General features: G+C 38.2%; 10 protein-coding genes across 10 annotated transcripts; 6 read left to right on the top strand and 4 right to left on the bottom strand.

The window, feature by feature from the left end:
* Positions 1-219: 219 nt before the first annotated feature.
* L201_004682 (uncharacterized protein) lies at positions 220-3,397 on the bottom strand (the record flags this gene model as incomplete). The annotated part of the gene is made up of 9 exons (XM_066220422.1): positions 220-414; positions 513-834; positions 952-1,382; positions 1,455-1,563; positions 1,639-1,819; positions 1,981-2,345; positions 2,438-2,776; positions 2,853-3,184; positions 3,266-3,397. 9 exons carry the CDS (start codon positions 3,395-3,397, stop codon positions 220-222), a joined length of 2,406 nt encoding a protein of 801 aa, XP_066076519.1.
* Positions 3,398-4,076: 679 nt separating this feature from the next.
* L201_004681 (uncharacterized protein) lies at positions 4,077-7,394 on the top strand (the record flags this gene model as incomplete). The annotated part of the gene is made up of 8 exons (XM_066220421.1): positions 4,077-4,343; positions 4,407-4,561; positions 4,629-5,288; positions 5,360-5,461; positions 5,537-5,577; positions 5,640-5,752; positions 5,839-6,676; positions 6,763-7,394. 8 exons carry the CDS (start codon positions 4,077-4,079, stop codon positions 7,392-7,394), a joined length of 2,808 nt encoding a protein of 935 aa, XP_066076518.1.
* A 599-nt stretch (positions 7,395-7,993) lies between these two features.
* L201_004680 (uncharacterized protein) lies at positions 7,994-9,338 on the top strand (the record flags this gene model as incomplete). Its single annotated transcript, XM_066220420.1, has 4 exons — positions 7,994-8,263; positions 8,369-8,433; positions 8,496-8,571; positions 8,649-9,338. 4 exons carry the CDS (start codon positions 7,994-7,996, stop codon positions 9,336-9,338), a joined length of 1,101 nt encoding a protein of 366 aa, XP_066076517.1.
* A 477-nt stretch (positions 9,339-9,815) lies between these two features.
* L201_004679 (uncharacterized protein) lies at positions 9,816-12,008 on the top strand (the record flags this gene model as incomplete). The annotated part of the gene is made up of 2 exons (XM_066220419.1): positions 9,816-11,666; positions 11,754-12,008. 2 exons carry the CDS (start codon positions 9,816-9,818, stop codon positions 12,006-12,008), a joined length of 2,106 nt encoding a protein of 701 aa, XP_066076516.1.
* Positions 12,009-13,240: 1,232 nt separating this feature from the next.
* On the bottom strand, positions 13,241-14,102 carry L201_004678 (uncharacterized protein; the record flags this gene model as incomplete). The annotated part of the gene is made up of 5 exons (XM_066220418.1): positions 13,241-13,300; positions 13,371-13,597; positions 13,697-13,815; positions 13,885-13,990; positions 14,057-14,102. The coding sequence occupies 5 exons, from the start codon at positions 14,100-14,102 to the stop codon at positions 13,241-13,243; spliced, it is 558 nt and encodes a 185-aa protein (XP_066076515.1).
* A 577-nt stretch (positions 14,103-14,679) lies between these two features.
* L201_004677 (Sua5/YciO/YrdC/YwlC family tRNA threonylcarbamoyl adenosine modification protein) lies at positions 14,680-16,152 on the top strand (the record flags this gene model as incomplete). Its single annotated transcript, XM_066220417.1, has 1 exon — positions 14,680-16,152. One exon carries the CDS (start codon positions 14,680-14,682, stop codon positions 16,150-16,152), a length of 1,473 nt encoding a protein of 490 aa, XP_066076514.1.
* A 322-nt stretch (positions 16,153-16,474) lies between these two features.
* L201_004676 (uncharacterized protein) lies at positions 16,475-17,576 on the top strand (the record flags this gene model as incomplete). Its single annotated transcript, XM_066220416.1, has 4 exons — positions 16,475-16,593; positions 16,728-16,833; positions 16,914-17,013; positions 17,101-17,576. The coding sequence occupies 4 exons, from the start codon at positions 16,475-16,477 to the stop codon at positions 17,574-17,576; spliced, it is 801 nt and encodes a 266-aa protein (XP_066076513.1).
* A 258-nt stretch (positions 17,577-17,834) lies between these two features.
* On the bottom strand, positions 17,835-20,371 carry L201_004675 (uncharacterized protein; the record flags this gene model as incomplete). The annotated part of the gene is made up of 10 exons (XM_066220415.1): positions 17,835-17,989; positions 18,059-18,175; positions 18,250-18,313; positions 18,390-18,529; positions 18,594-18,743; positions 18,801-19,056; positions 19,180-19,543; positions 19,636-19,724; positions 19,791-19,857; positions 19,923-20,371. The coding sequence occupies 10 exons, from the start codon at positions 20,369-20,371 to the stop codon at positions 17,835-17,837; spliced, it is 1,851 nt and encodes a 616-aa protein (XP_066076512.1).
* Positions 20,372-20,822: 451 nt separating this feature from the next.
* On the top strand, positions 20,823-22,701 carry L201_004674 (uncharacterized protein; the record flags this gene model as incomplete). Its single annotated transcript, XM_066220414.1, has 12 exons — positions 20,823-20,843; positions 20,937-21,002; positions 21,064-21,123; positions 21,178-21,228; positions 21,287-21,381; positions 21,446-21,543; positions 21,626-21,807; positions 21,871-22,176; positions 22,261-22,335; positions 22,409-22,476; positions 22,592-22,612; positions 22,674-22,701. The coding sequence occupies 12 exons, from the start codon at positions 20,823-20,825 to the stop codon at positions 22,699-22,701; spliced, it is 1,071 nt and encodes a 356-aa protein (XP_066076511.1).
* A 268-nt stretch (positions 22,702-22,969) lies between these two features.
* On the bottom strand, positions 22,970-24,260 carry L201_004673 (uncharacterized protein; the record flags this gene model as incomplete). The annotated part of the gene is made up of 6 exons (XM_066220413.1): positions 22,970-23,180; positions 23,278-23,488; positions 23,556-23,655; positions 23,740-23,886; positions 23,958-24,049; positions 24,107-24,260. The coding sequence occupies 6 exons, from the start codon at positions 24,258-24,260 to the stop codon at positions 22,970-22,972; spliced, it is 915 nt and encodes a 304-aa protein (XP_066076510.1).
* Between the last annotated feature and the right edge of the window lie 140 nt (positions 24,261-24,400).

Below are 24,400 nucleotides of genomic sequence, written 5' to 3'. Positions count from 1 at the left end.
AATTTTTTCTTTTTCTAGAAGGGGATGCAGTTTGGATTTGATATGTATTGCATAGCCGACTGAACAGAAACAAATCGATTATTCTGCATAATCGAATAAATATGCTAGCAAACCAAGTCACCCGAACGCCACTAGACGGATCGTATACAATATCTGTTGATCTAATATCCAATCTGAGAGTTTACAAACGCCCTGAGTCTCTGCATCATAGGTTGTCATTTACCATCCTAGCCAATGCCCTACATTTACTGGGTCTTTTGGTGTATGGCCGTGAATGTTGTTTGCCAAGTCCCCTAAATCAACTTCGAGCTGCGAAGTGACATTATTACTATCTTTACCTTGATCACTGTAATTATTGGTTGTGGTTATTGTAATGTCATGTGGACTAATGGTACTGCTTGAATTTGAGAATTGCTGTTGGTTCAAGTCAAGCTATATTGGAAAACACTGGTGTCAAACGGGACATTACTGATTGACTACTTGACGGTAATGTGAGAAGAGTAGCTACTTACAGAATGAGAACCTGCCATAGAACCTGTCCAATCCTCAAAAGAACCCATCAAATCCAATCTCGGCGGGATCTCCATCCCTAATCCCATTCCATCACTCAAAATGGATTGCAGGTTACTTTGTTGATTATTTATGATCAATCCGTTCAAGATATTCGTTTCATTCACATTCCGATAAATGTTATCGAGTTGATTAGCTTGATCCCATAAACATGGGAAAATTGTTGAATACTGTCTTAATCCAGCTACACAAATTAAATATTCTGATCTGCCTAATGAAGCTAGATATAGTCCTGCCGATTGAATTGGTTGATTGATAATAAGACTAATAAGTAAACGTGGAACTCAAGTATGATCAGCTTATGAACCTTTAAGATTGTAAGCACATGAGTATCAATGTTTTCCATCGAGGGATTTGAAGTAATTTATCCATCCAGCTTACGGATCAAGTTTCAAATAACCATTTTCAGTCAAAACGCCCGTTAAAGCAGCTATTCTCAAAGCAGCATGTTCAGCTTCTTCTTTAATTCTTCTTTTCATATTATCAATTTCGAATTTATTTCCACCTCCATTTGCATTGATATCTTCTTTTATACCAAAATCTTGTATAGCTTTGTGTACGATTAACCATAAATTATGATAATAACAATCAACAGTGCAAGTCGATATAGCTTGTAAGAAATCCCAATTATTGGGCCATATGGTTGGTATTCCAACTGAAGATAGATATTTGTCTCTCCATATTGAAGATGAATGTATAAATTCTCTTAATATTCCGAGTGGGATTCCTTTTGATGAGACTGATGGTATCCATAATGATTTGGCTAATGTATAACATATTGAACAGAAAGTATGATAAATCTTGAACCACGTCTAGTTTGCGATATAAGTCAACAAATAAATCATGAACAGTGCCATCATACGATCTTCGAAATCACAACTTACAGCTCTATCAACTATATTATGCTCAGACCCACCTAGAGGGACCATCATAGGCGCTCCTTCACTCAACATAGCATGTTGTGTTGGGTTTACATCGAAATCTTCGGCTGAACTGTTTACATGTGCATGTTAGCAATCAGCCATATCAAGTACCCGCGTATAACGATGTCAAAGATTTCTCACTTACAAGGAAGGTCTGAGACGATATAGGGCAGCACGACTGACATCAGACATCCTCACTAGCCATAAAACGTTCAACGCTTCATTGCGTAGCTGTACGTCCTGTATTTTTGTCCATTCATCCGACGAATTGAAACCCATTGAGATGATATGCTTCACTGCTGCCGATATATACGTTGCCTGATAATCTTTATAGGATCAATACTTAGCGCATAATTACAAAAATCACTAAATTGGAAACACAGAATAATTCACTTTTCGTGTTTACATAACATACTTCTACTTCAACGCAAGATGATCAGTGTCCTGTTCACACTACACCTAAAATTACTGTAAAAGTACTACTTACGGCCTAGCAGATGTTCTAACAATAAGCAACTGTGTGCGCTTTCCATACTAGGTACTCTAAAGATTTTAGTTTTTTCCGCTATTTCTCTTGCCCTAATCACCATTAACGATACAAATCTACTTCTTTGACGACCCTTGAGCTGTTCTCCATCGCGGTACGAGCATTCTTCTTTATCAGCTTCTATCATAGGATGATCAGAAAATCTTGCTCCCCAAGCTAAAATTATGGCTAATAATGCATGAGATATGGGACCTTGAGTATGTGTAAGTGGCGAAGAAAACCTTTCTCTGAATATGGTCGAATCAATCGTTGTATATCTAGTTTGAACTATCGAGAAGAAAGTTTCCAATAAATCGTCTATCAAACTAATAACACAAAGTAACATTTGTCAATGTCAATAATGGTGAGTTCTGAACAAATCCCGTAGACAAAGTAGCTTAGATGACTTTCAACTCACTCTCTCATTGTCTCTTCATTCAAAGATTTATGCGATTCAGTAGGTTCTTCATGCCAAATTTGACCATCTTGTTCTTCCCATAAATCACTTTTCCCATTTCTACATTGAGTATAACTTGATATATCATTATAACCATATTCTAAATCTACAACTATAGTTGGTGAGCATAAGTATTTAAGCATATTCTGTTGAGTAGCTTCTTCTGTCAATGTCGAAGAACATGCTATACCACCAGCATGGAAACTTATAGTCGATGGATCTACCGAGGCTGATACTGGTATTGTTCCTAAATTAGGTATTTGCAATGAAGATGATGAATGAGTTTGATGATGAGGTGATCTAGAAAGTCAAGAACAGGTTTTTAGCATATCATATAGTAGAATATGTGAAGAATGGCATAGTTCGCATTACTTACTCAAATGAACCACTTCTCGTCATACTTATACTACCTTGTCTACTAGTTTCACCAGGATCATAAGTAGATAGTATCGTATGAGAGCTATCTCTACGTCTGTCTGGATCGATATATGTATGATCCGATATTTGATCGTTACTATGGAGTTGACTTTCATCTCGAAGAATTTCAGATCGAATACTATCGTCCGGGTTCCTTTTCTTCTTCTTGGAGGCAATAGTATCATGAACTTGATTATTGGGAAGTTTTCTGCGTTTATTGTTTTTCGCTTGTGTCAATGAATCGATATAATGGTTCGTACATTCTTCCCCTTTGGTACTACATTGTTGACACTGACAAGGAGATGGTAAGGTATCAGTGAGCTTGTGCTTTTTATGGGTTTTTATATCTGGTTTGATCTGGTAAATACTTACAATCTGTGTTTTATCAGTTCTCAAACAACGAACTTTCCTCTTTCTACAGCTATCACAAGCTAAATTTTGCTTACGTTGACTAGGTCCAGGTAGTACTGGTTGAACCGAGGGTGCAGGATGTGATGGTGCCATGATTATTGCGATGTCGATACTGATTTACAAGCCGGGTTAATCTACTTCGTCTCGATTAGCCATCTATCGTTTTTATGTACTAATAACAGTGTGAGTAGTCACCTACCCTTTGAGTGATATGGTCTACCTCCCTTGCGTATTTTGTAGGGCTGCATAGAACAAACTGTTATAAGTTATCTTTTCTTCCTCACGTTAGACTGTCATCACCACCATGAAGCATACCTTAGATATCTCGAGTAAACATGACTTTCTATCTCGGATCCGAGAAATATCAAGATATAGATAAGTTAAACTGCGCTGATAGCAGGATTAGTGGAAGAGACCACGTGTTTATGACATCAGCAAGCGGTCATTCCCGCTCTCTTGCCACTATACTGTCATGTTTATTTGTGTTTATTTTTGGCTCATCTATATAATCAGGTACCTAAGATCTCGTAAAATTCAGACTGCGATCTCATATACACAACGAAAAGAACGAAAAAGAGCAGATTGTAACTGTGATAAGTAATCTACAATACTCATACTCGTAGTTGTTTAAATATTTTATTGTTTATACATATTCAGAAACCACAAAGGACAAATACAACACATCAAGTCCTGCTCAACATTCAAGATGAACGGATTTTGGATCTAAGCACAATCAAGTGAGCGAAAGCTATCAATCGGTATCTCTGGCAAGATGGGACAAACCAAGAAATCAGAATCGTATAACGGCGACTCTCTACCTACTACTTATACAACATCAAAAAAGTCTGATACAGAAAGTACAAAAAGGAACAATCTAAAAGGCAAAAGAAAAGATTTACAGATACACCGTACTCAGACATGGCACGGATACGCTTTTAGAAAGAGGAATCCAAAAATCAGAACTTTCGGGAAGTACTGTCCACTAGTCTCAGCTATTTTTGCTCCACTATCTACATTATTAGATATTCCTGCTTTGACTGTGAGTATGACTTATCTCAATCACTTACGTTTTAGGTGGCTCACCGATGATAACATTCTCCAGCAACATTGGTATGCCCAAAATGGAGTCCCGCTGCCTGATCCAACAGCATGTTTGACCCTCTCAGCAATTGGTTTAGCACTTAATATCATAGCTAACATTCTTTTGGTAATGAGATTTTCGGCCAAATCAACTTGGTGGTGGAAGCATTCGACGAGGTGAGAAATTTTAGTAAATTGTCATAGAGAAAAGCTAAACTAAGCTAAATATATCCATTATAAATAGGTGGTCATTGTTATGCTGGCTAGGCAAGACAATCGTTGCAGCTATTAATTTGATTATCTTTGGTATACTATCACGTAACGGTCAAGGATACACATATTTAGAAGGATTTTGGTGTGCAGTATTATCATTGATTGATGCAGGAATAATATCAATTACTTTATTATTTCATTATTTTTTTGCTTTTAGTAAAGAGATAGAAGATAAAGAACGTCAAGTTAAACAAGGTAAACAAGGAAAAGGAAATGATCAAAATGAAATTAGATCTGAAGGACGTAGATTTATGTTATCTGTTACAACATTTATTTCAATTTTAGCTATACAATCTTTAGTATTTTCAAAAATTGAAAATGATTGGTCATATTCTGATGGAATTTATTTTTCAACTCAAGTTGCATTAACAATTGGTTATGGTGATTTTGTACCAACAAAACCATTATCAAAATTTTTAGTTTTTCCATTTTCAGTTTTAACTATAAGTCAATTAGGTAATGAAATTGCACAAATTATTGGATTTATTTCAAAAAGAGCTGATTTAAGAAGAGAAAAATGGAGAAAAAAATATGAACATGCAATGCATAAAGAAGCAAATAAAAAAAGACCAAAAGCAAATTTAACTGAAGAAATGGCTTTAATTCATCAAATCAATCAAAGAGAAGAAATGTGAGTTCCCACTTTCTACTCCATACTTTGAAGAAGATAAACTAACAAATAACCAATCACTATATGTGCAGGATGAGTCAAATGTACGATTTATTCTGGAGTGCTTTATCACTCATCGTTTTCTGGGTAATCGGTGCTACTGCATTCTCGCAGATTGAAGGTTGGCCCTACGGGTAAGTTCATGATTGATCATGTACAATCTGTTTGACGAGACTTCAAAGCAGCTGATTTCATGTCATTTAATATAGCGATGCCGTTTATGTAGTCATGATCTTATCTTTGACTATAGGTACGCGAAATAGAACATACTGAGCATTATATGCTATGAAATTGATCATTATGTTCACATAGGTTTTGGCGATTTCACACCTAAGCAACCTGCCGGTAAAGTTGTTTTCATTGTATATGCTTTAATGGCAGTACCTATTGTGACTTCGTTCGCAGTACAAACTATCACTGGTCTGGTAAGTCTCGATATTTCCTTTACTCTTACCGCTAATGGTCAAGTACCAGCTCGGGATGTTGATCATTATCATTCCTCTTTATACAGCTTAGTACCTATTCTGAAAGAGGAGCAGCAAGAGAAGCTTTCCTAGCTGAGCAACAACGTACGCCTGAAGCCTTCGCTCCACATGCCGATTTCATCTTGAAATATCACGAATCATACAGCGAGATGAGACAAAGATTAATGCGTGAGGAAGAAGAAGCTGAAAGAGAGGAACAAGATGTGGGAGGGAAAGCAGATACGGAAAGACTGAACAATGATGACGATGAGGTTGAGGAAGATAATTCAGCCCATCAAGTAAAAGGACTGTCAGATCAAGGAGATCAAGGAGATACCTCGGACAATAACGATGTTGGTGAAACCGATTCCCATCTCACAATCGAAAACAGTGACGAAGATGTGGAAGACGATCCTTCCAACTTTACATTATCTGGTAAACGCAAAAAGGCTGGTCGACACCTTAATTCAGCTGAAGAGCAGCTGAGAAACGATTACGACCATGCACGAGACATCATCGAAGAAAGGAAAGAAGAGGCTGAAAACTGGGAAGAGACGAAGATCGAACACCAAAATGAACATCCGCGAATCTCTATGAATATCAAAAAGCGTGACCCAAGGGGTCGACAAGATACGCAACGAACCATGGTTGAACAAGATGATAGCATCATTGGAGGCAGCTCAAAAGGAGGAGCTAAAGAAAGTAAATCAATGCCATCAAAGAACAAGTCAGAACAGCTCGAGAGTGAAGAGAGAAAGTTAGAGGTTGATCTGTTGGAGCAATTGATGAGAAAAACGATCCAATTAGAAGCTGAAGCCAGACAAATGTTACTGGATAGTATGGGTAAAGGTGTAGCCAGGACCCTTTTATTGGCTGACAGAAATGGTAAGTCGCTTTTTGTTATTTCGTTCTGCAGATATCCATCACCAGTAAAAGTTCAAACTTTGACTTTCTCATTTCGATTTGAATAGTCCAAGCGAGGGATGTAAGAGCATTAAAAGGTGATGATAAAGATATAATGGCGATTTGGTATGGAGAAAGTGAAGAAACTGAAAAATCTAAAAATCAAGCCAATGTAGATATACAGAAAAGAGGAAAGGACAATAACAACGGTCAGATGGACAATAGCACAACTGAACAATCGAAAGGTCAATTAGATATGTTATCAAGAGTTCGAAGATATCGTAATACATTTGCAGAGATTTTAGTTGTTGGAAGTATTTTACAAAAACTAGAAGGTGAAGAAAAAGAAAGATTTGAAAGGTGGAGAGAAGATGAAAATGAAGAAAACGCTGATGAGCCAGATGATGATGATGATGATATAGGTGTAGATGGACAACAAGCTCACAAAGCTAAATCAAATAAAGATCTACAAAGTAATGGCAAGCAGAGTAGGTTAGGTAGAAACCAACATCAACAGCAACGTCAACATCAAGATGAGAATTTGACTGAAACACGGGAACGAGAATTACAAGAAGAAGAACAAGGTGAAGATATTGAAAAAGTTGCTAATAATACATGGGATGGTTTAACTTTCAGGATCTATAAAAGATGGGCAAGAAAAGTCAGAGAAAAAGATCTACAAAAATGGGAAACTGTGTAAAGAGGTTTTTCTTTCAGTTTGTTCGATAATTATTCTGTAGCTTTAAAATCTGTATTGGGATTAAGTGCTTGTAACAGTAGTAAAAAACAGTAAGATACGTCTGGTTGTATTTCATGATTATGATTAAATAGTGTACATGTGGAATTATAAGGTGGTATGCATTTGGATGCCTACTGGATAGCTTATAAAAAGCTCACCTGTCAAAGTGGATTCTCAGGGTTCTTCTTCCCATTTAGCGATCCATTTGCCACCCATCTCTTAGTCATGAAACCGCCAAGAGAAAGAACCAAACAAGACGCGTCCGATCACATTCCATTCATGCAATTTGATATAGTTGACATGATGAATGAGGAAATATCGCACGTGTATTCAGCTTGGTTCACAATTGTGTCTCCTTTTTCCCATCTCATTCATTAATTATCCCTTTGTTTTTTACTATATAAGCATTGGATATGGGACTGCTACCGAAAGATATCTCCCTATTCCTGGAATAACTCATACATGATATTGGACAACTTACTATATCATACAACATATTCCACTATCAATAAACCAATCTATCTCGGAAACATCCGAAACATACAATATACAGTACAACAATGTTGCCAACATATCTATTATGCGGTATAATATATACTGGATTTTATCTTGCTTATGAAAAATTGTCACCAAAATTCGAATCAGAACGTAAAAAAGCTTATATACTATCATCAATATCATCATGTGTAATGACATTATCATCTATACCTTTCTTCCTAAGTTACCTTATCTATGGTTTAGAAGAAACGTTCCATCAAGGTCAATTAGATTATTTAGGTCAATTGGGTGAATTCTGTACGATTTTCTTTGGCGTTTATCTTTTTGCCGATGTAAGTGATCATATTCATCCCTCTCACTTCTTATTCTCTCATTCAAGGGGAAGTACTTTGGACTTGGGGAAGCATTTTTTAACTGATCATATTATGGTATAACAGTTAAGTATTGGATATGTCAAATATCGCTCTCAAGTCGGTTTGTTGACCGGTTGGATACATCATACGTAAGTGTTCAGTCCTTCCATTTTGATGAATGTATCATCAACTGATTCGAGATCCCCGATAGTGTATATATCGGTTTGATGTTTTATACAATCAACGCGGGCATAACACCTATCTTCCTCACAGGTGCGATTATGGAGGTAAGCTCTGTTGCAAAAATCGTTTATGAAAAAAAAAACAACGAGCTGACTTGTTTCTCATGGTAATACTGGCGTAGCTACCGACCTTCGACTTAGCTATATCAAACCTCTTCCCTGCAGTTCGAAATGATTTTAGATTTCTCTCATCATTTTTCATCTTTAGAATACTCTACCATACAATATATTTGATTGATTGTGCTAGGCCTTCATCAAGGGCATATATGGGTAACACATGGATACCGACAATAATGTTAAGTCTTGCGTTATTGATGCATATATCATGGTTTAAAGGTGGTATAATGGGATATTTGAAAAGACACAACAAAGCGAAACTCAAATACAACGACAAGAAGAAGAATGCCATTATGGTTGGTTGTGAAATCTCAGATCCAGTCATTGAATGCGCAATTCAATTAGATGAAACCGTTAATCAAGAACTATTACTTGAAGAGAATGAGAATGAAGATGAAAATGGAGGTAAAACACCAGATGATTCACCATTGATTACACCTAGAACACCAAAACAAAATCCACTTTTAACAAATTTACCTATACCAAACTTGAGTAACTTACCTACTGTATTAATACCTTCGATTAACAATATACCTGGTTTGGCATCTTTGACCAATACTAGTGCAAATGGTTTCAAAGAAGCAGTTAAACATAGATGGGATGAACAGAAAGAAAAGTTTACTCAAAGAGTTGCTTTAGGTTTAAAGAGGAGATTTACGGGAGATGAGGGAGACGAAACGATGGAAACATCATAAATTTCTGGTCTCGGTCAATTCGCATTATCTGACGCCCGTTCTCACCACTTGACTTTTTCGAGACTTATCTGTGATAATTTTACCCATTCTCTCCAGTTACGGTTGTTATTGTTGTCATTCGGATTGTATACCTTTTGAGATATTTTGATATATTAGAGATAAGATTTTATGCATACATACTGTACTGCTCGCTGGTGAGTGAAAGAGTAGGATAACCTTCTTCATTCAGGGTATGAGAAGTAGATTTATATTATATATTATAACGCACAGACCTCGGCTATTAGCTCAATCCGACATGTCCACCATCAGAATCAAACAAACATTGATACAAAGGTTGACTGGATGTTGACTTGAATAAACTTATCATCCTTTCCTTCTCGTCATTCTTGCTTCACCTCTTTTCTTCGACTTTTTTCCTCGCTTTCGATTCAATCTCGATGATACCTTGTTTTATAGCTGTGATAATACATAACAAACATGCCTAACTCTCCACCTGGACCCTCTAAACCACCTTCTCAATCAGCAAATGATGGGAATTTGGCGACCTCGATATACAACAGTTACTCCAATGATCCTTCAAAATTACATAAATTAATGAGTAATGTATCAACACATGCTTTCGCAGAACAAATACCAAATTTTCATGGTCATTGGGTTTTATCTGATTACAGTAACATATTCAGAGTTGACAATAACAACAACAATTACAACAACAATACTCAAAATGCTGATACCAGTAGTATCAGATCAAAATTGAAAGGTACTTATCCTAGAACATCTCCACCTAGAAATTCATCTCAAATACAAAAAAAGGAAGAAGAGAAAATTCAAGGAAAAAGTATGGATATTGATCAAGCTGTAGCTTATATTACAGCAAAAGTCGAGTCAGATGTAGGTGAGAAAGATAAATCCAATCAAACCCAGAAGAAGAAGAAACAAAGAAGTAAGAAGAAGAAATCAAAGAAAACTTCTTTACCCTCATCAACCACAACTATACAAAGTGAAATAACCGAACAAGAAGAAGAAATGAATCAAGCTATTCACAGTCCAACAGATTTAACTGAAGTAGATGTGGTTTTAGGTAGTGATACTGAAATAAGTGAAGGAGGGAAATCTGCAGAAAACCAAGCATCCCCTTCATTAGAACCTATCAGTACCTTGCCACTAGAACTTTCAAAAAATCATGAGGTACCCCAAATTATCCACCAGGGGGTCCTTTCGTCCATCAGAATCCCCCAACCTCATCAAGAACAGTCAATAGAAGCAAACACCAATAATGCTGACGAGACAATTCGTTCTCTTTCTCAATCGCCTATCAAAGTCAAACTTCCACCTACCTCTGATAACAAGACATCCCAGCCTAGACCACCCTCTCCTTCGCCACAACAACAGATCATCCGTAATATCAGTTATTTCGGGGATATACCTAATTCATACAACGATCCAATTAGTGAAGAGCTGACTCAACTTGCATCAAACTATAATTCATCAACGACGAACTCTGTCACCACTTCCGCAACAGAATCAATCGATCCCCCAGTGGACCTTCCTGCTACATCAGCCAACTTCTCAGAAAGCGGTCCTCCACTTGTAGTTGAACCAACCACTACTCGCCCATCAAGTAGTACGATCACCATGTCTAATCTTACCCCCCCTCCTAGTCCACCTGCAACTTTCATCGAGTCTGCCGGTCAGACACAAAGCAAACCCCCCACAGTCTCGACAACTGAACCTGATGCTGGACTTGGGAGACCACTCACTCCGCCACCTGATTTGGATGATGAAGAAGAAGATGGTAAATTGGTTTTCCCAGCGGAACCCTCCATGATGGCATCAATTCCCTCAGATTTGAAGGAGATACACGCCCCTTCTATCCCTTCTATCATCCTCGACCCTCGTACCCGCCCATCCATGTTTACTCCATCGATTCACCCTTTGACCGACCCCTGGACCTTATTTTTCTCCAATACATCACATCAGCGCAAAAACTTACGACCTTTATCACCTTTAAATCCAGCTTTTAACCCATTATCAAACCATCCTAATGCAGCGGATTATTCATCTCATCTCGTCACCTTGTTCCAAGCTGTCTGCTTGGAAGATTTATTTGGATCCTGGAAAGCTCTCAGAAGAGCTATTGCTAAAAGCAAGAACAGACCAATTGAGCCTCAAGGTGATACAACAATGCAAGGTGGACCTGGCTTAGGAACACATTTTTTCCCTGATGAAACAAATTTCCATTTCTTCAAATCTGGTATCAAACCCATGTGGGAAGATCAAATGTGTCAGAAAGGTGGTAAAATTATGATTGCTGGCGAAGCTCATGCAGTGAGTAGAAGAGATTACTTGTGCTATGCCATATCGTGCGTGTGGCGATATTGTATTTACTGATTAATATAATCCTTTTCTTGCTAGATGGACAACCTTTTCTTCGACCTCATACTCCTTCTCATTTCAGGCGATCTGGATGCTGAGGTTCCCCCACCTGACAACTCAACGTCACTGGTTTGTGGAATTGTATTATCCAAACGAAAACTCACTAGAATTGAAATCTGGTTAGGGGGCGTTCAACCTCCGGAAGAAAAATGGGTGGGTGAAGTGACTAGATACGTAGAAGGTAGATTCAAGGCATGGAAGGTATACGGATATAAGTCATTCGGCAAGAATTGAAATACAGTGATCCACTCAAACACCAAAAGTATCGAAAACAAGGGCGATCAGAAAAAGCGAACCTATCCAGTTTACCAAGTATTTCCAAAACCCATTCATAGTTCTTCGATATTCATTGTACAGTAAATTACACGAAAGGTGATGTTGTATATAAACAAGTAACATTGTATAAAGAATAGCATTCAAGTTAGAAGTTTAGCTCATCTCCATTTTCATGCATAAAATGTGTAAAACTCTCAACCTGCAACCCAGCCTCGAGTACAACCTAATGGAGCTGCATTTTAGGAATCAACAAGCATTTCTGTCACCATCATGTCAATCAGCAAATCATGCCATTTCACTCTAAATTTCTTACCAAAACCGTTACTTCTGATCATTTTCTGCATAGAAAATCAAACTTTAATGAGCGTGGTATCTTTAAAGCATATTCATTTGAGACAAATTGAAATTTTACCAATAATTCGACATCACACATTTGCATCTTAAGTCGAAGCGGTTTCGCGCAAAAAGATTCGGTCAGTTAAAAACCCTGTAGGCTGCACAACCCATATGAACGTCATTGTACAGCGGAATAAGGGGGACCTATCTCATGATATTATATCGGAGAACACCCTGAGACATAAGTAGGAGGTCAACATGCCTTTAAAGAGATACCCAAAGCTTTCTTCAAGAATAAAGCATGTGAAATGAGACTTCCATAAGCTGCGAAATATCGCTCGAGACTCCTTTCTATAGCTTCAGCAACCTTTGTTATAGTACAAGTACTGTACAGAATCGCAGTGCCTCGATAGTTTGACCTGCCTGCTACTGTATTCCTCGATTATGAAGTACTCTTGAACAGCCAGTATATGCATTTCCATTGAAATTTATCGGCCAGAGAAACTAGATGATGAGTATCTACAAGAAGCAGTATCGAGCGATAGTTTTTTCGTTCTGCGTACAAACTACTGATCCATTTTGGTCATAAGCAGCTAGATGGCGCTTTTCCCTCTAAACCTAATATATACTTGCGTCTTCTGACCGTAGCTTTAAGATTGCATCCTATCTATCCTTGATCTTCCATATGCATCCATCAATCAAGCAAGTTTTCATAGATGTGTAGATCAGAGCGAGCTTCAGCCTCGTTGAAGAGAGATAGGTTGGAAAAGCACAAACTGTCCTTAGAAAGGGGGCAAATCGTGAAAGACATATTATCTATACACCGTTAACGGTTTCTGTGAACTCTTTTTTCATCAAGCTACTGCTTGTTCAGCGGTTATAGAGACTAAGTCCGTATCGAATAGTTCGATGAACTACATGGTTGATTCACCACTTCATATTAGCTACATTGTTTTTCAGACAACATAATATGGCACTACTTACTTGCTCATTAAGTATTCTCACTTTCATTCCGGCATATCTCCTATATTCCTCTAATATACTACTCAAGGCCCATCTTTGTAATTTCCTATAACATCCTACTACTGTACCTGTGCGATGTCTACCCATATTACAACATACTAAAGTTGGAAAAGTTGAGGGTCGCAGGAGGAGTGTAAGTGCTTGGATGATTAGAGGTTCTGGAGGTGGAGGAAGAGGAGGTAGGTGATCTGGAGATTCGTGTTAGCTTTCCCTGATTAGTATACTTCACGAAAGCAAGGAAAAATGGGAGTTATACGAAACGAACAATATAATGACAGTTAACTTACATTGTCCAGAAGTGGGAACAACGCCACTATCCGTATATGGTGGTGGGAAATGGGGATTTAATGAAACTTGAGGTGCAAGATTATGGAGAGTTATACCTTGAGAGTCTAGAAACGATAATCTGGCAGAATCATCACCCTTTGTCAGCCCAGATTATCTTCGCCATATACTTTAATCGAAACAACCATACAGTATTTCAGATGGTTCTTCAGCTCCTACCCATATAATACTTTTCAAGTTTAACTTTTCCAGGAAAGAGAAGTTGAGCTCAGACGGCTGAGCAGATCTGTAAAAGCCTAGTATTTTCACCTGTCAGCAAGCATATTCCAAATCCGATCAGATAGATTCCAAGCCCAGCTTACCGTCTTCTACAGAACCAAAGTTCATCGGGGGCACTATTTTGGCCATTGTGAGATTCTTGCTTTATGGAATATAATCTTCGTTAAACTCGATTATTCAGCCTGACCTGATGTGCGAAGCAATTTTTAGGTCAATTTGCACGTCAGTTTGAGTGACTCCAGAAGAGACCCCACGAGTTTCGCTGTCTCTATCGATACAATCGTAGACTGTTTATAAACACTATTAGATACGCAGTCTACTTTGAGGCTTTGGAGATCAAAAGAGACGTCTTCAACGTGCTCGCGTCGGCCGCGGAGGGTTTAATTTATCGATAACAGCGGTATCACGTGATCTTGTACCGGCGGAAGCAGAATTTCCAAGCTGAATGAGACACACAAAAAAGTTGAAAACATGACGATATCGAAGTTGTCAAGGATCTTCTTACACAACCTTGAATAAACAAAGGGGAGCTGGTAGCGAAAGGAATGAGAAGGGCAGTGATCAATTTAACAGCATCTGTGAAACATATATACTGGTAAGCAGTCACAAAGACTGGGGATCATAATGTCTTGAGACTAAACCTTACTGTTTACGAAATAGGATTCTCCCTACAAAAACGCATTACTCTGCAAGGTTTTTATTCACGATGGCGTCCAATACCCCAATACTACCGTGCTTAGACTTCAATTCCATTCAGATAGCCCCTTCATCCAGTTCTTCAACTCCCCTTGATTCACCAAATTTCGATATTCCTCCATCGATCTTACCTCATTTGGAAACCGCTTCCAAGCATTTACACAACCATGAAACAGTTGCTGTACCTACTGAAACTGTATACGGATTAGCAGCCTCATCATTATCGCAACAAGGATTAAAATCAATATATCGAATTAAGAATCGCCCATCGGATAATCCATTAATCATACATGTTTCGTCTTTGGATATGCTTAGAAAAGTTATACCGGAAAATTATGAAATATCAGAATTATATATGGAATTAATCAATGAATTTTGGCCTGGACCAATATCATTATTATTTCCATCCAGAAACTCATCTATTAATAATAATACTTCATTGAAGACAAATGCAATTAGAATGCCATCACATAAATTAGCTTTAGCTTTAATACATCATTCGAATTTACCTTTATCTGCACCATCAGCTAATTCTTCTGGAAGACCAAGTCCAACAAAAGCAGAACATGTTTATAATGATTTAAATGGATCAACAGGCTTAGGATGTATCTTGGATGGTGGAGATTGTGGTGTAGGTGTTGAAAGTACTGTTATAAATGGCTTAGAATGGATCAAGAATGGTGGTGGGAGAATAGATATTTTAAGACCAGGTGGTTTAGGTATAGAACAAATTCAGGAAATCGTTGAGAAAGTTGATGGAAAAAAGGGGTTAACCGAAATCCTGCTACATGGAAAACCTTGGAAACCATATCCTCAGATGCCCGATGGATCGACTAGTGATTCAAACGGTTATCAGCAATCGACTAAAGTCAAATCAAACGGAACAGCAAATCCATTGGCAGAGAAAATAAAGCCTATAGATTTACCACCTTCAACACCCGGCTTGAAATATCGGCACTATTCACCTAAAGTCCCAGTTTACTTGCTACAGCCTAATACCATCTTTCCTCGTCCAATAAATTTACCTGAAGAAGCTGAATCTTCCACTCAAGCGATTCTCAGACAAATTTCTCAACGTATACCGACTAATGAAAAAGGAAAACAGAAAATCGGTGTTTTACACTATGAAAATTCTCCTTTAAGCTCTCAACTAGTTCATTGCGTCAAAGAAAGGGATGATATACAGCTAGTACCTATATCTTTAGGCTTAGATTCTGCAAGTGCAGCTCAAAGATTATTTGCTGGAATGTTAACTCTTGAACGAATACCGCCGGAGAATCAAATGGAAAAGACAGGCGTAGATGCTATTTTGATAGAAGGATGCTCAGATGAAGGTCTGGGTTTAGCTGTCATGGAAAGAGTTAGTAAAGCTGTCGGTGGTGGTGGTATACTGGGAGATGTCAGAACAGGGGAAGGAGAAGTCTCGAATAATGCAGCAAAGGAGAGCAATACCTTTTGGGTAAATGTGACAAGTACTTTATAGCAGTATTCAAACACAGATCGTGCTTATACATTTCTATAAAGCATGCTTATCAGCGACCTTTTTCATCCTTCCATGTATGCTCCTATACAATTATTGAGAATGTGCAGTCTCGTCTGCAGAAATATTCTAGTCGATCTATAGGTAGGTATTATTCTGTCAACAAAGCGGAGATATATCGCATCTCCGCGGAAATGACATCGATCACTTACAAAAGTTCAAAATACCTCTTGCCCACTCTTATAGATGTTTTGTAAATATGTTTTTTTTTTTTCGTTATTGTTTATCGCATAATTAAGTATAATCATTGAGAAATCCATTCAATATGTCGAGACCCAAATCCAACGTTGCTCTCCTTACAGAAGGTGCAGGCTATATACAGCGAGCCAAAAAAGCTAGAAGAGAACAAGTGGAGGAAATCAAATTTGATGATGAGGCAAGGCGGTGAGTCGGATCATTCTCATGCGTAAATGACAATACATGGAAATGTAAAATCATGTAACGATTTGGAGGAGTCACTTGAAAGAAGATTTTACTGATAAATTGGAATTTGCCCTTTCATTCCATTCACCGTACAGTGACTGGTTAACAGGGTTCTCGAAACGTAAGAAGGCAAAAGCAGAAGAGAAGAAAGTTAGAGCGAAAGAAAGGGATCATCAAGCGCATTTGAAAGAACGTAGAGAGGTAAGTAATCTAATTGACATTGTCACAATATGCCAATTGATAATCATCTGCTGAAATACCTTGGTTGCACAAAATGTTAGGCTAGAGCAGAGTTGAGAAGGAAAGCAGCTGAAAATGTTAAGACTGTAAGGAGAGCTATGGGATTAGAAGATTTGTCTTCCGACGATGATGAGGATGATGGTATGTCAAGCCAGGGAATTACTTTTCAAGCAAAGACGTTTGCTTATATCTACGTCTTATTGATGTTTGATCGTATTTGCGCTTCAGATGATGAAACGAACCAAGCTGGACCATCAAAAGTGAAAAAACCAGAAATCGAAGAAGCTGAATATTCAGATGAAGATCAATTAGCTACAGTAACGATAATGGAAGATTTTGATCCATCATCTTTACAATTGTCGAATAGTAGAATACCTAATTCTGATGATGATGATGAGGAAGATTTTGATAACAAATCCAAAATAACGGAACAGATAAAAGAGAAACCAAAAATAAAAATGTTACCACCAAGTAGTGCTAAATTACAAAAGATAAGAGAGAAAAAGAAATTAGAAAAGAAAAAATCAACTTCAATGGAAACTGCGTCAGAACGTAGAAAAGGTAGAATATTTGAAGCTGTACGTAGAACTAAAAAAGCTTCTTTAGCTAGAGAAAGAGAAGGTTCAGGTTCTTCAAGAGGTGGTAGAGGTGGTAAGCGGGGTGGAGGAAGAGGTGGACGAGGAGGCGGAAAAGGTAGAAGATAAATCTCACACAATATGTAAAACGAAAATGGAAACGATCAGTTAGTTCTACAAATAGATATACCCTTTGTCAGAAGCTGTAAAAGCTGAGAAGACAGCAAAATTTATCCAACTCCGTTATCAAGTTCCTCTTTGACCTCAATCGGGTCAATGGTTTCCTTTGACATCGAAGATACCTCTATGTACGATCTCGTGGTTCATATGTACAGTGTATTATCTATAAATGCATAATGACATGGTATTGCCTATACAACACTTGTGTTACCTTTCCGACATTTCCAAATTATCTTGCCCGAGCATTCCCCTTCTCTCGTCTCTATAGCTTGATGCTGTAACCGTACTTGACTTCCTTTTCGATGAACGTAATTTGTTGGGCAATATCGTTTGGATATCCTCCTCAAACTTGGCCCAAGCGTCTAAAATAGTAGCGAAGTGGAATAAGCCATTACTACTGCAGAACAAGACGATTGTGAGGGTATACTCACCTCTGACTGTAGCTCGGAATTCACTTTCATCGCTTTCTAGAGCTGTATATCCCTTTGAAGCTTGAGCTCTAGATCTGGAAGTGAGATAATACATCGGTACGCCTGCACCAATGAATACTGTCAAAATTGAATTTTATTAGCCTCTTCTTCTTGTAATGAACAGTCTCGTTGTCAGCTAATCACAAACTCACGGAAAGCAGCTATAGCTTCTACAGGCGCAGCAAAGATAGGCATCAAGAGTAAAAACATTGCAACCTATGTTGTAGTTGAAACCAATCTCGTAAGCCAATAGTCCTGGTGTAGAAGCAGGCAAGAAACCATGTCCACTTACGGCACAGAATATTATAGGATTAATCAACCAAGTCTTGTATGGTCTATCTAAATGAGGCTCCTTGACCCTTAGTATCAATAACCCAAGTACCGTCAATAGGTAGAAAAACCAGGATGCCACTGAAAAGAAATTGAGTAGGGCTGAGAAATTTATTCGGGGATCAGCAATAAAATCAAGGAGGAAATAATCTGAATAAGCATTTACCCCTGAATCCACCGCCGAAAATGACGAAGAACAATGATAGTCCAGCTTGCAGGCCAACTGCATAATCCGGCGTTCTCCTTTTAGTGTTCAGTCTTGAGAAGATGGAAGGTAAGAAATGTTCTCTTGAAGCAGCATATATCAGACGAGCAGCTGTGATCATACGCGTATTAGCTATTATCCATGATATGTGAATCCTTGAATACTCACTAGTAAAGAAACTAGAATTCAAAGCCCCAAAACAACTAACAGCCACTAAAACGCTAAATACCACCATACCAAATTTGCCTATAGTCTCTTTACCAAAATCCAAAGCTACTGTATTACTTGCAACTACTATAGACGGTGATAATACCATGAAATAAGATATATTGGCTAAAATAAACAAAGACAAAACTGTTGACATGGATGAATGGATTGCTCTAGGTAAATTCTTTGATGGATTTATCATTTCACCAGTTACCCACTATTAGTCATAATGGAAAGTCAGCTAATTGAACCCCATACCCCTTTGATCAAGTTTTGCTCTTTAAAATAACCGTGATGAGTAATGAATATGCGTGAAAGGGAGAATTGAGACTGGACTTACGCAACATGAATCCCAACCATCGAAAGCCCATAGACCCGAATATAGAGCTATAGCATAAGAGCTCAAATCTGATTTTGTACCTTCAAAAAATCCACTTGGAGTTAGAAAATCCCCTGAACCATTTCTCAATAAAGCTATAAAACCCAAAATGGCAACAAACAATAAAGCCCCAATTTTGATTATTGTTAAAAATAAAGTCGAATCTGTACCCGAAGTTCTTGATAAGATGTTCAACAATGATACTAGTACTAAAGCTATTGTTGCTGTTACTGTTATTGACCATTGTGATACTGTTATCACTTCTTCTGAGCCTGAGTCTGTAGATGAAGAAAATGCGTGAGAAATCAATCGGTTTATATATTCACTATATGCAAAAGGTCAGCTGTTTTCCTCGTTGTTTGAAATGGATGGTAATACCGAGTGAAATATGAAAAAAGGATTTGTGGTGCTACTTACCCAAAAATTAAAGCTATCATGGCTGCACTTCCAGGTTTCAACATCGTTACAGCAGTCCATGTAAAGAGGTAGGAAGTCATTGGTCCAAACTATTCAATACCCATGTAATCAAACATCAGAGAATAAAAGAGGTCTTCACGCAGACGAGAACTTACAGCATAAGCCAGATATGCTTGCGTCCCACCAGACAGAGGTATAGCACATCCCAATTCCGCATATGAACTGAAATAGTCTTCCCGTTAGTCAAGTTATCCTATTGTATTTATCTATTAATTAGATTCACATACCTCGCTCCTGTCCAAGCTAATATACCACTCATCAACCAGACACCTAAACTTGCACCTACACTACCAACTTCACCAACAACTACACCTGGTGAAGAAAAAATTCCACTTCCAACTTGTTGTCCAACAATCAATGCTATACCATGTAATAAGCTTACATGTCTCTCTTCTTCGGTATGAATTTGAGTTCGATCATTATTATTACCATTTTCGTTTTCACCACTTAATGATAATGGTAACAAGGCATGTTGAAATTCGAATCCGCCTAGACTTGTTATAGTGTTTGATCTTCCATGTCTACCTAACAAAGGAGGTCCATCTTTGGTGAAAGAAGAAGAAGAAGATAGCTCGAGCGCTCTTAATGATTGTGTAGGTGAACGTGGAGGTGGTGAGAAATCATTTGAACGTGAAGAGATTGATGGTGAAGGTGGTACGGGGTCGTAAGGTGCCATTAGGATTCAGCCATCGCTTGCCTGCTAGTTTAGGATTCTTAGCTGGCCGATAAAATTCAGCTATCTCTATATATGCATGAAAAGGTATTGTAAAGGTCAATGAATACAGGTTACAGGTCTATCGAATATCAGTCAACTTAAGCTTTCATTATCTTTGTTCGGGTTTCAGGCACGGTTATACAAGAAAACCTCGATGGGATGCGAACATAAAATGACATCTTACGCGTCAAGAAATCATGTTCTCAATTTCGTGTTTTCTTCTTCATTCTTCCTGCATAATCATACTTGTACTACAAATATTATCAACTCCAGTTCCATCAATCTCGTTCGGTTACAGAGAGATTGCCTTAGTAAGTCAACTGGCTTACAAAAATTGCTTTTCAACGCATTCGACACTGCCGAGTAGCCCTTCGCAACCAATAATCAAATCCTCGATCACAAGCCTTCCACAATGTCTCTCTGGGTCGACAAGGTAAGTCACCTGTGTTGAACAGGCGATACCATTCCTACCCGCTAGGAGAAACACGCTAAATGATAATTTGGGTTCTGTTCCTTGTTGCTGTAGTACCGTCCACGCTCACTTGATGAGCTACATTACCACCCTGAATTGTCTTCAAGATTACGTTCATTAGTATGTTAAGCAGCTCATACAATACCCCTTCCTCCGCGCGTTTTAGCTGACCTTGCGATAGGCTGCATCAGGCGATTTCCCACATATCCTCTTCTATGGACCTTCAGGTGCGGGCAAAAAGGTGAGCTTATCAACTCCGAGTTTACAGAACTGTATAGGCTGACATCCTGTTTAGACAAGGATTATGGCTACTCTTCGAGAATTATACGGACCAGGTGTCGAAAAGGTTAGTTTAAACCCGTGCAGGACTCCTTGTATCCCATTAGCTAATTTTGTAACTGTAGCTAAGAATCGATCAAAGGGTATTCGTAACGCCGTCAAACAGAAAATTAGACGTAAATGTTGTACAATCGAATTACCACATCGAGTTAACGCCATCGTAAGTCTAGACTTAGCTCCCGTGACAGACACTTTCTAAATCACATAGCTAATATTTGGAACAGAGATGTAGGAATGTACGATAGAGTCGTTATCCAAGATATACTGAAGGAGATCGCTCAGACGCAACAAGTCGATTTGAACGCCAAACAAAGATTCAAGGGTAAGTGTAAAGATCAGCTTATCTGCGCCAGCTTTCCATCGGCAATCAATCACAGGCTGATGTCATGAATAATCAATACTAGTCGTGATTATCAATGAAGCTGATGCACTGACAAGAGATGCTCAAGCCGCTTTGAGAAGAACTATGGAAAAATACATGAACAACATGAGATTGATATTATGCGCAAACAGTACTAGTAAAATCATTGCGCCTATAAGAAGTAGATGTTTATTGGTTAGAGTAGCTGCACCAACGGACGATGAGGTGAGTGATCTATATAGTCTAGCTTTTATTGAGTTTACTGATCGTACGATTGTATTTTGGCAGATGACAAAGGTATTACAGCATGTAGCTAAAAAAGAACGATTCCAATTACCTTCTACAGCTACAAAATCAATATTATCTACATCTCAAGGCAACTTGAGAAAAGCTTTATTAGTATTTGAAGCTATGAAGATGCAGAAACCAGATTTAACAGGTGATATAGAAGTAGCTAAACCAGATTGGGAAACGTATTGTTCAAAAATTGCTGATTCAATCATACAAGAACAAAGTGCACAAAGGTTGTTAGATGTCAGAGCTAAAATATATGAATTATTAAGTCATTGCATACCGCCTACTGTCGTTCTAAAAGTAAGTCATCAAATTTGTCTATGTCAATTTGTCTATGTATTTGTGATGGTATATTGCAGCTAATATGCGATGTTATATTTTCAGACAATTTCGGATAGAATAGTGGATAAGGTAGATGATGCTTTGAAGCCGCAAATCATACATTGGGCAGCATACTATGTAAGTGAATCATTATGAGCACTCTATCTGCATGAGGCTGATAGCTCTGACCACCTTGACGGAAATCTTCCAGGAATTGCGAATGAGAATGGGATCAAAGAAGATTTTCCATATTGAAGCTTTTATTGCAAAAGTCATGACGTGAGTTCCAGTTGTTCGATCTCCCTCCATTTCTTTCCCCCTCCCTTATCACGCCGCCGCAGACAGCATATATAGCGGAGAGGCATTTACTGACTGTGTCTTCCTCGTCAAATAGCGTATACAAACAATTTAACATGTGAGCTGCAAAAAGCGTCCAGAATTTACAGATGGGCAATAGCTAACCTATGTCTGCACAGGATCGGCTACACTGAAGATTACGAGTAAGGCTGTAGTTTGTGCATGAAAGAAACTCGAAAGAGAGTAGGTTGCATACAAAAAAGGATATTTTCATGTCCCACGCATTGTACGAAATATGGATTTTTGTGGCATCATCAAAAATGGTAAACTATAATCTGATCTGGCGCGTACGAGTACAGCTATATATCCAACTATCAATATGTATACATCCAAGTCTATGCTATCTACTGCGGTATTCGTCCGAACATCAGGTAATATAAAATTCACTTCCGTCTATATTGGAGTTTTACATCTACTATTCTTTATCGGCAAGAACAGCTAAATCACCGAAAGATTCCATCACAAAAGTCGGTACTGTTTTACTTGGATTTTCGCCGTAAATTTGATCTCTTGGTGTCACACCGCCCATTACCAATAAAGTTCTGATATCACTATTTAAACCAAATTCGATATCTGTTAATAAGTTGTCTCCAACCATCAATGCTTTTGATGGATCGAATTTGTGGCTATCAATGTAATGAGAACATCAGTATCTCCAGTTTATAGCGACTACAGAATGCTAAATCCCTTGAGGGCTAAGCCTGTGAGCAGGAGAGAACTTACTGAGCAAGAATAGCGTCCATCATATGTTTATTTGGTTTGCCAATCACTAAAGGAGTTCTCTTTGATGAGTTTACAATACCAATTGATAAAGAACCTGAACCTGGATACAGTGATCCATGAGTAGGGAAGGTTGGATCCGTATTGGTTTGAATCAAAACACATTCTTCATTGTTACGTAGATATGTCATTGCCTTTGCCATTTTCTTGTAATCTATTATAGTGTAACACGTATTAGCTGAATTCACAGCAAGGACTGATCAGACTTGAGGATCACTCACTTATCCATGAATCAAAAGCGCATAACACAGCACCTACAGATGAATCCGGTTTGAAATCTTCCCATACTATAGGTGGTTTGAAATTTCTATCTTCTGGGTCCTATAGACGATATTCAATTGATGATCAGCTGACTTTGGATGACCAAAAAACATCCGAGTAGCCACAAGCAAGTACGGTACTCACACTACCACCGCAATGTTGAATACCGAAAGAATCTAATTCTTCCTCTAAACCTTCTTCTCCTACGACGTATACCTTTTTATCTTTTGGTAACTTCATAACTTCAGCCAAGTATACTGCTGATGCGTACGCTGAACCAAAGCATTCCTCCTGTTTGATGTGGTAGTATTTCATCAGATATACGCCTATTTTATACAAAGTTTACGGTTAGCTTAACGTACAATGGTAGCTCCTAAGCCTAATTTATCGAATGTTTCCTTCAACTTCCTTCTTGATTTAGTTCCGTTGTTTGTGACAAAGATGATTTTCTTTCCTGTTATTTTCATGTATTTTATTAGCTAAAAAAGACGGTCGGCGATAGATAGCCTACCTTGTTCTCTGAACATGTCAAGCACGATCTTGACTCCAGGAACCACCTTAGGCCCATGGTAGATTACACCATCGCAATCCAGTAAAAAAGTATCAACTGAATCAACGAGTTTTTGATATTCCTCTCGGGTCTTCAAAAATGGTGGAGGTGACATGTCGACTATCCTAAGTGAGGCTCTGGGAGGGTGAATTTGAGCTGACCTGCTGTGATCTAGCCTTGTAGTCGTGCAAATCGTAAAAGTAAATGAGAAGGAAACAAAAGAGATATTATTATCTTTGTTATCTCGGACTTCAT

Source organism: Kwoniella dendrophila, chromosome 6, assembly GCF_036810415.1.
Source record: "Kwoniella dendrophila CBS 6074 chromosome 6, complete sequence".
In the NCBI taxonomy this organism is placed as follows: Eukaryota; Fungi; Basidiomycota; class Tremellomycetes; order Tremellales; family Cryptococcaceae; genus Kwoniella; species Kwoniella dendrophila.
Note: the sequence above shows the minus strand (reverse complement) of the source record. Positions and strands in the feature narration are given on the sequence as shown.